At 44.2% G+C, this 17,036-nt stretch overlaps 1 protein-coding gene across 2 annotated transcripts in view; it reads left to right on the top strand.

Annotated features, from left to right (window-relative positions):
* SLC10A2 (solute carrier family 10 member 2) overlaps positions 1-17,036 on the top strand; it is a 37,378-nt gene that overhangs the window by 2,462 nt on the left and 17,880 nt on the right. For both annotated transcript variants that reach the window (XM_059892316.1, XM_025000165.2), the window contains exons 2-5: positions 5,976-6,094; positions 10,776-10,864; positions 12,264-12,439; positions 14,785-14,942. In XM_059892316.1, coding sequence (XP_059748299.1) covers positions 5,976-6,094; positions 10,776-10,864; positions 12,264-12,439; positions 14,785-14,942 — 542 coding nt within the window. The remainder of the gene's footprint in view (positions 1-5,975; positions 6,095-10,775; positions 10,865-12,263; positions 12,440-14,784; positions 14,943-17,036) is intronic.

Raw genomic sequence — 17,036 nt, 5'->3', positions numbered from 1 at the left:
CTGCTTGATCTCATAGACGTTCTTCACACAGGACCTACTTACGTGCCCAATTCTCAAGCTTTGCTGTACTTTTACCCAGAACAGAGGATGAGACACAGGAAGTGGGGGTGGGGGAGGCAATCTATTAGAGGGACAGGATTGTGTCTCACGGCAGCAAGGTTCCCCCAAATCCTGACCTCAATTTAAAGACTAAAATGCCTCCAAAGCGAAGAAGACAACTCACAAAACACAGCAGCTCTTCTTTTTTGTGACCCCATGGACTGTAGTCCCCAGGCTCCTCTGTCCATGGGATTCTCCAAGGAAGAATACTGGAGTGGGTATCCCCTTCTCCAGAGGATCCCAATGCAGGGATCAAACCCAGGTCTCCTGCATTGCAGGCAGGCAGATAGGATTCTTTACTGTCTGAGCCACCAGGGAAGCCCTCAGTTCTTTTAGGGACAGACAGCTCTATGAACCCGTCACCCAGAAGACACCATTGCATTTTAGTGGAACAAGTAATAGTGTATCAGGAATAATAATCCGTGAAAGGAGGTTAAATTATACCATGATGAAGGCGATGAATTGCATTATGCCTTGCATCTGTTAGAGGAAAAACTGTTGAAATATTTTTCTTTAGAAAATATATTTTAGAAAAATATACTTCTAAATATATTTTCTAACTTCAGAAAAGTAGATTTTCTTTAGAGCAAATTAAGAAAGTGACGTCTCAGCTATCGGGAAACGGTTTGCCAACATTTTTTTTTCTTTCCTTGTGAGCAGGGGATAACTAAAGTCTCCTGATCACGTGTGTGGATACAATTCTATCTAACCTTTATATTTCCAGTTCTGTCCTCTGGGGACTTTAGCTTCTCCATTTCCACGTAAATTCTAGCAATGGCAGCTGAGATGTGACTGATTATGCCAACAGGTACCTGCACTAGTTCAGCAGATACCACAGAACAGGAGCAAATCAGTATCATTTGGCTTTCACTTTCCTGGGTGTGGTTTCAGGGGGAAATTAAATTCTCTCTCTCTCACCCCATCGTCTTTTCCAAAACCTGGGAAAGTGAAAGTGAAATCACTCAGTCATGTCCGACTCTTTGCAACACCATGGACTGTAGCCTACCACGCTTCTCCATCCATGGGATTTTCCAGGCAAGAATACTGGAGTGGGTTGCCATTTCCTTCTCTAGAGGATCTTCCCCGCCCCAGGGATCGAACCCAGGTCTTCTGCATTATAGGCAAAAGCTTTACTGTCTGAGCCACCAGGGAAGTCATCAATTTGCAATCTCTGGTGACTACACACACACACACACACATTACAAAATAGAGACCTTGCTAATGAAATCCTTGCTTACTGATGTACAGCAAGTAGGAGTTCAGCTCCTTCACTCCAGTCTAGAAGGTTGTCCTGGGAACCTGATCAGGAAACAGGTGTTTTCACCTGTTCTAGCCCTGTCATGGGTGCATTAGGCACAAAATGTCTCGGGGAGAAACAGAGGTGTTTTCAGATGAATTTGCCAAAGGCCCAGGCTCACGGTTCTGGGAGCGAACACAGAGAGCCCCACCCCCTTGTGTCTGCTCTACATGCAAAGTCTCCCTGTTTTTGAATCTCCCCTTTCTTTAACAATGGCTTGGGCACACTGCACGGGCTTCCTTGGTGGCTCAGTCCTTAAAGAATCCACCCGCAATGCAGGAAACTGCCTGCAATGCAGGAGATGGAGGTTCAATCCCTGGGTCGGGAAGATCCCCTGGAGAAGGAAATGGCAACCCACTCCAGTATTCCTGCCTGGAGAATCCCATGGACAGAGGAGCCTGGCGAACTATAGTCCATGGGGTCCCAAGAGCCAGACAAGACTCAGCAAGTAAACCACCGCCATACCACCCAAGGATTTTTCCTTCCCGTTTTCTTTTTTCTCACTTCTTTGGGGAATTGCTGCCTGTGCACCCTTTCTCCCGTCCCCCCTAATTCCTTTATTGCTATGCGCAGTCTACACTCCCTTCTATTATTTTCTAGGAAAGTAGGACATTTTCTAGAAAAGTAGGGAAAGTTTCTAGATTTCCCTACCACCTCCTTTATTCTTCATCCAGGTGCCATTACATTTTTCATCTTCCAGCTTTGTGTTCACTGTTATTTGAGTTGCTCTAGGTTGACTCTCGGGCTTATCGCAAATTCAAAGCAGTTCCTCCCATTTCAACCACATATATGTCCAGCTCTCATTTAAGGATTAATTCAACACTATATGAATTTCCCTTTATTTTTCCCCTCAAAGGAACCAAGCCTTGCCTCTCTGCAGCATTTCTTTTTATTTACTGGCAAACACTTAGTGGATGCTGTTGGGAGCCACTCACAGGAAAAGCTCAGTTCAGTTCAGTCGCTCAGTCATGTCTGACTCATTGTGACCCCACAGACTGCAGCACACCAGGCCTCCTTGTCCATCATCAACACCCGAGTTTACTCAAACTCATGTCCATTGAGTCGGTGATGCCATCCAACCAGTGTATTTTATCCTCAAACTAATCCTCTGAAGTTAGTATTAATACTATTACTTTCTGCATTTGATAAATGATGAAATTAAGGCTCCAAAACTTGACAGAGGTAATAGTCAGTGTATGTGAGAGTCCAAATCAGAATCCAGATCTATTCATTTATCCCTGTCCAGACTCTGAGCCTCCGTTCCATGCCGATTCTATGTCATCGCTTCCGCTGTCCAGCCTCACCTATATTCACTTCTTTTGCTGTTTCAAACTTGGTGTTTCATTTCTAATATGATTAGTCTTTTGCGTTTTTCATCACTGACTTCACCAAATTCCTCAACATTCACTGAATTCTCATTTATTGCTTTCTTTTAATTCCAAAAGGAAAACAAGAAGCAAAAAAATTCTCCCTGGTAGTGAATAGGGCTAAGATAAGAATTTAAACCAAGAGGTTTCTTTTTTTCTTATCTTGTTTTCTCTTATTCTGACGTAAATGCAAACGCACGGTATAGTGTTTCCACAGTCAACCTCTTTGCTGTTTGTTGCTGTTGCTGTTGTTCAGTCACTCAGTCGAGTCTGACTCTTTGCGACCCCATGCACTGCAAAATGCCAGGCCTCCCTGTCCTTCACCATCTCCCGGAGCTTACTCAAACTCACGTCCACTGAGTTGGTAATACCATCCAACCATCGCATCCTCTGTCGTCCACTTCTCCTCCTGCCTTCTCCTCCTTGCTGTTTGCAGAACTTCTGATTTTTTATATAAAATGACCTTTTCCTTTTGTTAATGTACCCTCCTACATTGCTCCTTAAAATCATTTATCTGAGTTGGTTTTCATCTCATTTCGAGTAGTTCAACCCTTCTATTCTCGTGCCCTCTGCAGTGTGTTAATGCTCCCGGTGGCCACTAAACCTAAACCGCCCCCTTCTCCAGCTCCTGTCCTGGCCCTCCTCCTGGCCTCTGTGAAACTGTTCTTGCCAAACTCAAGACTATGATACAACTTCACAGACTGTATTAGCAATGAGTCAGAATTGAAGCTTTTACAAAGAAATTTGAAAGAAAAATAAGGAGAGAAACAGACTTCCTCTCAAAAGGTGTTCTCATGGTTAAAAACAAAAGGTACTCACCTATCTCTTCGCTGTGATCTAGGTAATGAACACTGCCCCCTTCTCCACCCGTTCTTGTCATCTCCACTCTGGAAAGCATATTGGATGAACTGGAATAAAAGTAATTTGATTATGGGGATAACTTTAAATCCATCCTAATTTATTTTTTAAAATAAAAGATAAAAAAGAGGATGACAAAGGAGGAGAGAAGGGGAAAAGTTGTCCACAAACTCCAGGACTTTACTTATAAGTAGGATCAAACACTGTTTATGACAAATTAACTTATTATTCTGGCATAGAACTCTGCCTTTAGCATCCTCTCGTGTATCTAAGTTAAGGTAACCTGTCACCATAATAGACTGAGCCTCTTGGAAATACTTCATGTACATCCTCAGCATTGGTTACTGTTACACTATTTTAGCTCTACTAAGACAAATTTTATTTTCTAAATCCTTTAGACATATTTTAAATGAGTTCATTCTGTTTGTTTTTTAAAAAAAAAAATATTATCAGGCAAGTTAAGCCCCCTGATAAACATTTCCCTATTCTTTATTTTGCAAAAACTGGGGTTTTTGGGGGGGCAGTGGCGGGGAGCTGGTGGTGTAAAATTATTTAATATTTTCCTTGAAGTCCACATACAATCCTTTTAAGAAGTTACTACTCGGATAGTCTCAGTGCTACAACTATTAGAGGGCCTTTCAGAAAAAATTCTCTGTGCCAAAACACAACACACACATGCACACACACACACATGCACACACACACATGCACACACACACATGCACACATACCCAATTGCCAGGCAGGGTTAGGGCTAATTGGCTCTTTGAATCATTCTAAGCGCTGGACACACTGGGTCCCTCAGCCTGTGAGGTGGTAACAATTATGATCTTCATTTCAGAGAAGGAAACTGGCCAAGAGAAGTCAAGTAAGCTAAGAGCCACGTAGGTGGACAGCCCTGCTTCCAAGCCAGGCAGGGTCTGGCCCAGCCGTCTAAGGGCCACATTTCCTGGGAATAGACTATACACCACCACCACCACCCACCGAGTACCTTGCAGAGGCTGGAAGACCCCTTACCCGAAAGCCCTCTTCCATCCACGCAGTGGTGCTGAAGACGCATCATTCCACACCCTCCACCTCCAGAGCCGATGTCCTCCTACTCAGCCAGGTCCACTCATTCACGTGCGGATGCTCTTGGCAGGAGACTCCCAGACCTTGGTTCTCTTTGAAGTTTTTTATATATAATTTTACTTACTTATTTGTTCTGTATTTCTGGCTGCCCTGGGTCTCCGTGGTCTTGTCTCTCCAGGTCTCCCCGGCCTTTTCTCTAGCTGGGGCGAGCGGGGGTTACTCTTGGTTACAGCGCTCGGGCTTCTTGTTGCGGGGTCCTCTCTCTTTGCAGAGCTCAGGCTGTAGGTGCTTGGGCCTCAGTCACTGTGCTCCATGGGCTCAGTAGCTGTGGCTCCTGGGCTTAGTTGCTCCGTGGCATACGGGATCTTCCTGGACCAGGGAATGAACCCATGTTCCCCGCATTGGCAGATGAATTCTTACCCACTGCACCACCAGGGAAGTCCCAGACCTTGGTTCTGCTGAACTCCATTTGCTGAATCCTTTAGCAGTATAAACGAGGTCCACCCTGCCTGCTCTCCTGGTTTCTTTGATTTTTGAAGTCAATTTCCTCTCCTTTTCTCAAGCTTTTGGGGGGTGGGTCGAGGAATAATTTGACTGCTTTAAGGAAAGACACCGAGACTTCTTCCCTTGGACATGCGCTTTCCTTCAGGGGCTGTGGAGACCCATCTCATCTCAAGCTGGACAGACACGCCAAAGCCCACGAAGTCTTGGCAGGTGTAAATATGTTTGCTGTTCTCTGATCGGAGGTTCTCAGGGCGGCATGTCCAAGCACCTTGTACCTTGTTTAACAATGAGTTTAAGTTGTCACGAAATATCTTCTCTGATGCTTGAGAAGCAATGGAAAGTGAAAGTGTTAGCTGCTCTGTCATGTCTGACTCTTTGTGAACCCCGTGGACTGTAGCCCGCCAGGCTCCTCTATCCATGGGATTCTCTAGGCAAGAATACTGGAGTGGGTTGCCATTTCCTTCTCCAGGGGATCTTCCCGACCCAGGAATCAAACCTGAGTCTCCCACATTGCAGGCAGATTCTTCAATGTCTGAACCACCAAGGGAGGCCCGAGAAGCAATAGGGAGGGAGACAAAATACAAAGGGACTCAGTACAGATCTCACCATCTTGTCCCTGGTGTGGCCTGCACGGGACATGTATATTTCCATCCATCAGATCGGGTGGCACAGTTTGGAGAGAGTCTTTGGCAGGACTTTCTGATCATGGGTTGAGAAAGGAAACCACCTCTTCCCTGGAAAGCCCAGGTGGCCATGTCAACTTGCCCGTTTCCTTCCAGCGTCAGCATGACCACCTGCTCCACGCTGCTCGCCCTAGGGATGATGCCGCTGTGCCTGTTAATCTACACCAAAATGTGGGTTGATTCGGGGATGATCGTGATTCCCTACGATAACATAGGTAAGTCACTTGTCGGGCCAGACCCTGAACCTGGCCAGGCTCCCCTCTGCTTGCCCCTGGCTAGCTTCTCGGGCCAGACTCAGCCTCAGCTAGACCTCACCTCTCACACCCTCTATAGTCTGTGCATTCTTGCTCTTTGGAAGAAAAGTTAGGACAAACCTAGGCAGTGTATTTAAAAGCAGAGGCATCACTGGGCCGAAAAAGGTCCATATAGTCAAAGATACGGTTTTTCCAGTATGAGAGTTGGACCCATAAAGAAAGCTGAGCACCAAAGAATTGATGCTTTTGAACTGTGGTGTTGGAGAAGACTCTTGAGAGTCCCTTAGACAGCAAGGAGATCCAACCAGTCCATCCTAAGGGAGATAGGTCCTGAATATTCACTGGAAGGACTGATGCTGAAGCTGAAGCTCCAGTACTCTGGCCATCTGATGTGAAGGACTGACTCATCTGAAAAGACCCTGATACTGGGAAAGATTGAAGGCAGGAGGAGAAGGGGGTGACAGAGGATGAGATGGTTGGATGGCATCACTGACTCAATGGACATGAGTTTGTGCAAACTCCTGGAGATACTGAAGGACAGGGAAGCCTGGTGTGCTGCAGTCCATGGGGTCTGCAAAGAACCAGACACGTCTTAGTGACCGAACAACAACAAAGGCCGTTAGGACAAGTCTCGCCTGCGTTTGAATGAGGATTAGCAGAATCTGAATTCCGAACCTTGAGCCCATGGGAGAATTGGTTTTGTCCTCCGCTGAAATCACCAGGGAGAGGGGCTGACGGGAGGGACCCCTGAGCACAGCTGTCTGGACCTAAGGGGACTGGAGCCTGGTGCACAGGAAGGCTCTGTCCTTCCCATAATCCAGAGCACAACTAATCCAGGGGGGACGAGTCTGCTCCCAAATACTCAAGTTAAAGAAATCCGAGAAAACATTCTACTGATGATTTCAAAATAGGGCCCCCAGTAAGCAACAGCCACGAGAAGCCTTCAGGTGAAACACACTGTTTATAACTGTCCCCTGGGGACCGTGTCTTGATTCAGAAGATGATCTACCGACCCAGCTTGTGTATCCAGTCCCAGGAGTCCAGTGTGCAAGCTGTAACTCTGTGTCTACTCGTCTCAGCTCCCAGATGGTCACCTCCACACCCAAAGGGCTTCCATTTCTAGGGGAACACATAATGGCAGGAGATTAGGTACCTGGTGGAACGTGGGGTCAAGGGCAGGACAGGATAGTTCCTGGTCTACGCAAACCAGGCATCTGCCAGAACCAGGACCATTGCAGCTGAGATGTGGGTGAGTTAGCACATCAGGACCCATCGCTGATATGCTAATAGTCTTTTCTCAACTGCCCTTGGAGACACATATCTCCCTAATGGGCTGCCACAAAGAGGTGTGGGGGTCCCATGGAAGGCTGCATGTGAATAAAGACTGAATGGTGCCTCAGAAAGATGGTTGGTTGTAAAAAGGATTCCTGTTGGCATGGAAAGCTGTCCTGGATGGCTTCCATTTCTAAGAAAGATTGGTTCTGTGATTAAAAAAAAAACAAAACATGATTCAGGTCTACAGAACTGAATCAGAACAAACTTTGGCACAGCCCCTGGGGACAATCTGTATTGTCGTATCTTCAGATGGTCTCTACTTTCTCTCTATTCCTACCATGGCCATTAGACAACCCCTTCCCCATCCCTCCCAAAAAGCAGTTCTTTTTGGCACACGTGTTCAGTATGGGATTTCCCCTCCAGTGGTCCTTCTACTGACCCCAGGGAACTCCTTCCTGCCAGGCATCATCTACTGCAAGTAGGCCTTAGCTGACCCTGCACAACCGCCTGCCCAGGCCTCATGCTGCTCAACCCCCAGTCTGCCACCTGGGAAGGGCACCTTCCTAAAGAGGGCAATTTGCTTGAGTGGTGTACACTTCTCACAGAACTTGTTTGCTGAATGAGAATTTTTAATTCTAAATCACTTGTTGTTTAAGAAAAAAATTTAGTCTGAAAGTATCCTCCTCTTAATATTCATTCCCTTCTGGAAAATGCCCCATGGCAATATTGGGAAATTCTAACTACAGTGTGAATGATTGATAGCAAGGAAAAGAAAGTGAAAAAGAGTCATTAGTACCCCCAAAGGAGAAAGACGTCATCATACAAGACATGAAGGGCAAAAAGGAAAAGAAAATAGAAGTGAAGAGAAACAGAGAGGAAAAGATTAAAAAATCTTCAATGAGAGCCTGCCAAACAAAGATATTAACTCTGCTTATTCACCATTTTGTCCAGGCCTGTTTTCCAACCTAATCTTCTTGTTATCCGTTAATGTGGAAAACACACAATCTGATTAATTAACAAGATGTTATCACTACTTTTTCAACCAGGCAATTTAGGCTCAGGGCATATGTTTAATTTGTCCAAGATGAGAGGGAAGCTGGGAGTAGCCCTCCCGTCCGCTCTCACCCTGCTCTGTAGGCAGGGCTGTTGTGCCTAGCTCCCATACGGTGCTTCCGATGTTCTGATAACTCAGCAAACACGCCCTGAGTCCCTCCAGAGGATGAGAGCTAGGTAGAGACCAAGGCCACTTGCGCAGCCGGTAACACCGCAAACACCGCAACAAGTTGCTGTTTCTCCTCCTCCCTCAAAGCATTTGAAGCAGTCTAGGACCAGGAACTGTGCACCCACTTCACCATCGGATTCTCACATCAGCACCGTGAGACGGAAAGCTACCCATTCCACAGATGGGGAACCCAAGACTCAGGGGCACAAAGCACTCACAGTTCTCACAGCTTGTGAATAAGGTCCCGCTCTGAGTCTGTCTGGCTCCAGGTTCCACCGCGTGACTCTGTTCCCCATTCTCTTTCCTTCTCTTTTTTTCTTTCTCCCTTCTTCCCTCCGGTACCTGCCACATAAACTTGGTTAAAGATCCAGTTATGGTTCAAATGGCACGACTGTAAGCAGAGGCTTTCACATCGAAATAGACAGGTATTTGCCACAGAGAGCTCAGGCACACGGGGAATAAGGTACACAAGATCCAGCCTGCTGGGGAGTGAAGGACGACAACAACCCACCTCTCCAGGCGGGAGTCCTACACTCTGAAAGAGACGAAGGGCAAAGGGTGTCTTTTCCAGCCAACTGTGAGTCAACTTTCAAACTTTATGCGGTCTCATATGGATCAAGAGAGGAAATGCAATTCTGCCATCGACTTGAGCAGCTGGTCCTGCTTGTGTGTGTATCCTGCAGCCTCAGGCTGCCCCCAAAAGATAAAGACTCAGCAAAGAGGGGCCGAACATGGAGCTGGGCTGCCTTTGAACAGACCCAACATGTGACAAATACATCACCAAAGCCCAATCACACTCACATTCCAATCACAGTATCAGTCCCCAGATGGATGACGCTACAGGACGGTTGATATGCATCAGCATGGTTTTCCTTTAAGGCAGACAAACATCCCTTTAGGGAACAGTCTGGAGACCAAGAGGAAGAATGTTCCTCCCAAGAGCGGGATGCAAGGGCCCCCAAAGGGGATTTTTCTAGGAGCTCTTACCAGGATGTCCATCAGTGACCCTTTTCATTTCCTTTATTCCACCATTTTCTCCTTCTTCTGTCATTCCTGTTTTTCTTTTTTCTTTTCCTGCTTTTGGTACGCTTAGCTATTACTTAATCCCATTGTGTAATTTCTGGGGAAAAGTCATTGCAGACCCTTATACTGCCAGGAGGGCCAGAAGGCTGCAAAGACTTTATGTTTTTATCACTATTACATTCGTTTTAAATTGACATTTACAGACCTGGAATCCAGAATCCATTTCACAGTCCTAGTTCTATCTACTCCAGTACCGAGCAACACCCACTCTCAGAATTTCATTATTCGACTCCAGTTTCTCCTGGTGCTTTAAAAGGATGTCTGAAAAAGAAACAGCCTGTGAGAACTTACAAGTTGTTTGGTGGTATATTATCTAAAAGCAGCCACTGGACAAATGAGTGTTAAATAATAAGGAGAAACAAACCACATGTCGCAAGTACAGCAGTAAATTTAACACGGAGAAATTGAAGCATGACTCTTTCATCTGGCTGGGTGAGCACGTTCCTGCAAAGAAGTATAATTACTTGAGAGGTCGCCAAATATGTTATCTCATGGAAAATTTAAAGCATGCTTTTTCAACCTATTGTCTCACCTCTCTGCTGCAGGTTTGAATCACCCTAGTCAATTTTAACTCAAAGTCATTAGCCACAGAATGCCTGCAGAATCCTGGACTTTTTTCTTTTATTTCTACTACTGTGAAGTAACAGACAGATGTTAACTATCATCTTTGTACACCCCAAGAATACACACACACACACACACACTTTGAAAAGATATTTTTCATAAGATATAAAACTCCAAAGCCAAATAAGCCAAGATGCTGACAAGTTGAAACTAAAAGATATCAATTGATAGTATAAGGAAGTCTAAAAAAATTAATCTAAGATTTAGGGAAAGGATTTATATCATCAATATAATCGATTTTTCCACCAGAAATATTGAATTATTTACTGGAGTAGGTGAAGCAGTAGAGTTTGTGGGAGTTTGTTTGTTTTTTAATTATTTAGTGTCTTCAAGAAAGGAGTCTGATCTATATCTTAAACCTTTTGGAGACCACTTATTCTTGTTTTCATCCTCCCTGTGCTGCGTTCTGTCGATCACACTGCTCTCTGTCACCTTCAGGTATATCTCTGGTGGCTCTTGTTGTTCCCGTCTCCCTTGGGATGTATGTTAACCACAAGTGGCCCCAAAAAGCCAAGATCATCCTTAAGGTAAGAGTCCCACGTCACTCATGGCACAGGCAGCACACTCAAGGCCCCAACGTGTGTGCTGCAATGATGAGTCTCTCCATCAACTGAACTGGTTTTCTCACGGGATCAGAAAGCCCCTTCCAAGGGGCCTCCGTTAGTAGACACGCAGCCCACTCCTCTGGAATGCCCTTCCCTGTCCACGTGGCAAGTTTCTATCCACCCTTTGGGATTCCCAGTTCACCCCGTTCAAATGTGGCCTCTTGGCTTTTTTCTACTCTGTACACACACAGCACTTTATTTTACCTCTGCTCTGTGGGTTTGTATTATAAAATATATCTAGATGGCTGTCTTAGAAAATAGGTCACGTCTTTCTCACCCTTGTATCCGTATGGCCAATCCAGTGCCTGGCAATTGATAGATTTTATATTTATATAAATATATATATATATATGTGTGTGTGCATGTATATGGGTAAGTGTATATATACAGATAGAAAAATATATTAAATATATAATGTGTGTATATTACACACATATATATGTAAAAAATGATACATATATACATACACATACAAATGATGATGTATATAGTGAGTAACCATTCATTCCCTGTCACCAACTATATTCTAACCGGATGAGATGGAGATAGATGATACAGATATATAGACACGGACTGTATGCGTGGCTGAGTCCCTTCACTGTTCGCCTGAAATTATCACAACACTGTTAATTGGCTATACTCCAATACAAAATAAAAAGCTCAAAAGGAAAAAAAAAGATGTATATATATGGACAGATTCCACTTCCCAGTGGGCAAAATAAGCCATCTAGTGTTCTTTTTTTCCTCTCACAAAAAAAAAAAAAAAAACCATTATCATCTCCATTTCTTTTTTTTCTAATGTGAAAAGGAGACAGCAATAACGCTAGTTTGGCTCGCCCATGCCTTTTTAACTTTCATAGAGTTTCATTTCCACTTTCTCATTACCAAGACAATCATAAAAGGTGACTAGGGCAGGATTTCATCTTCAATCCTAGATGAAAAAGCTGTGCCTCGGAGAGGGTTCATGACTGACCTAAGGAAGGCAGGCAGGGGGAGGTGAATTTGGAAGCCAGGTCTTCTGATTCTTCCTGGAGTGGGTTCTCCTCCCCTGTGACAAGGATGATTTGCAAGTAGAACATCTTCTTCAGGCCAACTGAGATTAACAGCACTCCGTGTCCTGTTAATCTTCCTATAACTGGAAGCGTGGGGCAAGCACCAGCATTTCCCATGGGTCTACCATGACCATCGGGCAAGAGACACACAGAGGGGTCACTGTTCTCATTTTCCCAGAAGGAAAGAGAGCCTTAGGCTTCTTCTCCCAAAAGAGCACTTGAGTTTGCTTCGACTCACGATTGTTGCTGCTGTTGTGTCTCTCTTCCAGATTGGATCCATCACAGGCGCCCTGCTCATAGTGCTTATAGCCGTGGTTGGAGGCGTGCTGTACCGGAGCGCCTGGATCATACAGCCCAGACTCTGGATCATAGGAACCATATTTCCCATAGCTGGCTACTCCTTAGGGTTTTTTCTGGCTAGGATAGCCGGTCAGTCCTGGCACAGGTATGGTGTTTTTAGTGAATCAGACTAGGAATTTTCTTCTGTAATAGCCACTGTATTCTTCTGCTCCGTGCGGGTGTGTGCACAAGCGCTCAGCCGTGTCCACCTCTTTGCAACCTCATGGACTGTAGCCCGCCAGGCTCCTCTCTCCATGAAATTTCTCAGGCAAGAATATTGGAGGGTGTTGCTGTATCCTACTCCAAGAGATCTTCCCGATCCAGGGATCAAACCTGCATCTCCTGCATCAGCAGGCAGATTCTTTACCACTGAGCCCCCTGGGAAGCCCAACTCGTTTGCTAGGGCTGCTCAAAGTACCAAAAACTGAGAGGCTTCAACAGCAGAAATCTGTCTCCCAGTTCTAGAGGACAGATGCCCAGAATCTGGGTGTCAGCAGGATAGGTCCTTTGTGAGGAATAAAGGGGAGTCTGTTCAGGTCCCTCCCCTTGGCTGATAGATGCATCTTCCCGTTTCTCCTCACACTGCCTTCTTTCTAAGGATGTCTGTATGTTCATATTCCTGCTTTTCATAAGGACACTGGTTGTATTGAACTAGGGTACATCCAAATCATGTCTTCACTATTAATAATTGTATCTTTAGTGACTTTATTTCCAAATCGTGTCCGAATCTGAGGTCCTGAGGGTTAGGACCTTTAGCATATGCATCTAGGAAAATACAACTCAGCCTAGAACAGCTGCAAATACAAGGCAAATTCAAAATTTCTCGCCTGTCATAACGTTCACCCTATTTCTGACGACATCACTCTGAGTAGATGCATTCATTCCTAAAGTATGCACATTCCCCAGGAAGACAACACCGACTGCCTCTTGCTGTTCAAATGCTCCTGGACACCCCGCATACAGCGCATGTTGACTCTTCTGCAGTCACATACTCTTATTCTCCAAACAAAGCGACTTCCACAAAAGCATCCACACCGGCCTTGTGACCTACCAGGCTCCTCTAGCCAGGAGCGAGATGAACTCATGATCCACACAGGTTGTGGCACGTGTGGGCCTGCTACAAGGAAGGGCATTTCATCTCCAACCAGCACATCAGAATGTAATTTTATTTTATCCTTTTTATTTATATAAAATGTATTCAGTATTCTGTTGAATAAGTATATGTCACTTATAAATGAACATTATCCAATATACTAAGTATAACATACATAAATTATACATATGTGCACTATAGAAATAGATGACAAGATATTGTCTACTGCTCAGAGGATAAAATAAGCTAACTGGTGTTCCTTGTTCCTCTGGACTAGAAATATTATAAACCTCAATTTTTTTAATGTAAAGAGGAGAAAACAGTAACAGCAGCTTTTGTTTACACAAGACTTTTTAACGTTTATAGAGGTTTTTTTAATTTTATTTTATTTTTATTTGGAGGATAATTACTTTACAATTAGTGATGGTTTGTGCCATCCATCACCATGAATCAGCCACAGGCTGATGTTCCCTCCCTCTTATACACCCCCCCCACCTCCCTCCCTATCTCACCCCTCTAGGTTGTCATAGAGGTTTTATAGAGGTTCATATCCATTTTCTCATTATTACAGTAATCATTAGGGTGACTAGAGTAAGATTTCATCTATGTATATGTAGAGAAAAAGGTAAAATATCTATATTATCTAATAATATATTAATAAGTTACATATTTGTCTAATATAAATAAAACTATGTGAATAAATGCATTAAAACAGATATATTTATACATACATATATATGTACTTGTTCTCACATTTGCTTTTTTTCTGGAGTAATTTTTTTTAGAATAATTTAGTGCTGTGTTATCTTCCAGTGTACAGCAAAGTGATTGTTATACATATGTGCATATTATTTTTCAAATTCTTTTCCATTATAGATTGTTAGAAGATATTGAGGGTTTCCCAGGTGGCTCAGTGGGTAAAGAATCCACCTGCAGTGCAGGAGACGCAGGAGACATAGGTTCAGTCCCTGGGTCTGGGAGATCCCCTGGATGAGAGCAAGGCAACCCACTCCCGTATTCTTGCCTGGAAAATCCCATGGACAGACGAGCCTGACGGGCTACAGGCTATGGGGCCTCAGAGTCGGACACGACTGAAGCGACTAAGCACGCGGGCACGCACAAGATATTGAGTGTAGTTCCCTGTATATCGGGTCTCCTTGTTGATTACCTCCTTTATATATAGTGGTGTGTGTCTGTTAATCCCAAACTCCTGGTTTACCCCTCCCCGCCCTCTGCCATCCCCTTTGTAACCATAAGTTTTCTACACTCATGTTTACTTCTACTGTTCACAATAACAAAGCAGAACAACACCCAGAACAAACCGGTGAAAACACTGGTTCTCCGGACCTCTCCTTCAGGTGCCGAACCGTTGCTTTGGAAACAGGGATGCAGAACACACAGCTGTGCTCCACCATCGTCCAGCTCTCCTTCACCCCCGAGGAGCTCAACCTCATATTCACCTTCCCGCTCATCTACAGCATCTTCCAGATCATCGCAGCGGCTCTGTTCCTGGCAGGTGAGGGGCACTCACAGTCACCTTTCATGCTGACGCGCTTTGAGGAATCCTGAAGTTGCCAATACGGCATTTTTTAGTTCCCTGTTTCTGGCAGTGAAATAAGTGGGTGGTGAAAGTCGCCCATATTATTACGACTTGATATTAAGCATATCAAGATGATGTACTGAGAAAAATGGTTCCCTGGAGTAGGACATGGCAACCCATTCCAGTGTTCTGGCCTGAGAAACTCCATGGACTGGAGGGTTACAGTCACGGGGTCGCAAAGGTCAGATACAATGAGTGACACACACACTCACACACACACACGTATAGCATATTTATCAGAAAATTGGTGTAACAAGAGACATTTATCAGGCTAAGTTATATTGGAAGACATATATGTGTACATATATTATTTATATATATTTATTTATATATATTTTAGTAGCCATACAATTGAAACAGTTGAAGCACACTCATTCTTTATTTCAAGTATGGGGAATAGCAAGTCTGATTTTTTTATTTTATTCTAACGTAGCATATAGCTCTGATCCATTAGCCCCTGCCACTTGCCAGCCTTCACCTGCCTGAAACTTTTCTCAACATTTTCTAATGACTGGTGATATTTGACCTTTGTTTTCAAACCCTGGTTTTCTTTATTTTTAATAAAGAAACTTCACCTTTAAGCTTCATGGCACTTTAACAGGGACAGCATAGTGAAGGCGGATGAAAAATTAACATGACTCTTAAGTGATCCAATAAGCAGAGATACAGTTTTGCTTTTCCACTTAGCTCCAATAGGTATTCAACTGGCCCATGGGAGCTAATCGTTCTCCACACTGTGGTCTTGAATGTAGTTCTCAAAGCACAGTTTTCCTTCCTAGAATAGGGCCCTCTGGATCCATTAGAAACGTTCCAGTGAGTTATCACCGGTCCAGGACAGAGGGCTCCATGGCCTAATTACCTTGTTTTCTCTTTGTTGGAGATGCACCCAATTTGGTGCACTGTGGGATTTTTCCAAATAAGTACTGGCGGCATCTACCAGACAAACCAGAGAAAGACTGGCGATGGAGCCGTCGCATAGATTTACTAGTTAAGTAACTGGGATTAATAGATAAGCTGAAGGAATAATGGAAAAGTGGGTAATGGCATCGGTCTTATATTTTGCCACAGTTTTAGCAGCAAGAATATAAACCAGGAGGCGCTTCTCCTAAGGACATGCAGTGCTGAGGTACATATTTTGGTGCAAAGATTATAAGTCTAAATGTTTTTTGGACCAACGAAAGGAAAGAAGGAGGGAAAGAAGGAAGGAGAAAATAGTTTGGTTAAATAAAATCAGTGCTAAGGTGAGGATTCCTGGCTTAAAACAGTGCATAATAAAAGTAGAATATTTTAATTAACCACAAGTTCAATTCAATAGAGTCAATAGCTCAGTGGCTTCGAAACTAATATATTAGAAGTGCGGGGACCAACCATGGAGATATGGATCTTGACGTATGAAGATCCTGGAAGCAGGCTGTTGTCTTTCTCAGCTGTGCGTCATCACAAGAGTTGGCGTTTACTGATCTCTTGGTCGTCTCCCAGGGTTGTACTACACACTTGAGCATTTTATCTCACAATTGCCCTATGAGACAGATAGCACTATTATATCAATTTTAAGTGTGAGGTACTGGAATCTGAGGGTGCCAATAAATAATACCTTCTCTTCCCCTATTGACTTTGGAACCAAATGAGAAGTAGAAGGGAAAAAATATCAGATACTTAGATAACAAAATAGCACGTTTATTGTATTCAATTGATAAAGCTTAATTAGAAAATACAGCTGGCAACAATGACCAGATTGGGCTTGTTAATACCACCCCTTTTCATTGCTTCCCACGGGTGCGTTTAGCACACAGATACATCAACCACAGGCTAGTCTGTCCAGGTGTGAGCTGATCTCAAAAATATTCTGACACAAGGCTGCTATAAGAGACTAGCAGCTTCATGGACGAGAGGAAGGCTGATCCCATCAGCCAGGGCCCCACCATCATGGGAAGAAGTGCGTGAAGGCTGGGAGAGACAGTTATTCCAGCTCAACTCCTCCAACACAGACCAGCAGACCAAGGTCTTGAC

Source organism: Bos taurus, chromosome 12 (assembly GCF_002263795.3).
Source record: "Bos taurus isolate L1 Dominette 01449 registration number 42190680 breed Hereford chromosome 12, ARS-UCD2.0, whole genome shotgun sequence".
Lineage (NCBI taxonomy): Eukaryota > Metazoa > Chordata > Mammalia > Artiodactyla > Bovidae > Bos > Bos taurus.
The sequence above is the reverse complement of the archived record's forward strand: the minus strand, read 5'-3'. Positions and strand labels throughout refer to the sequence as shown.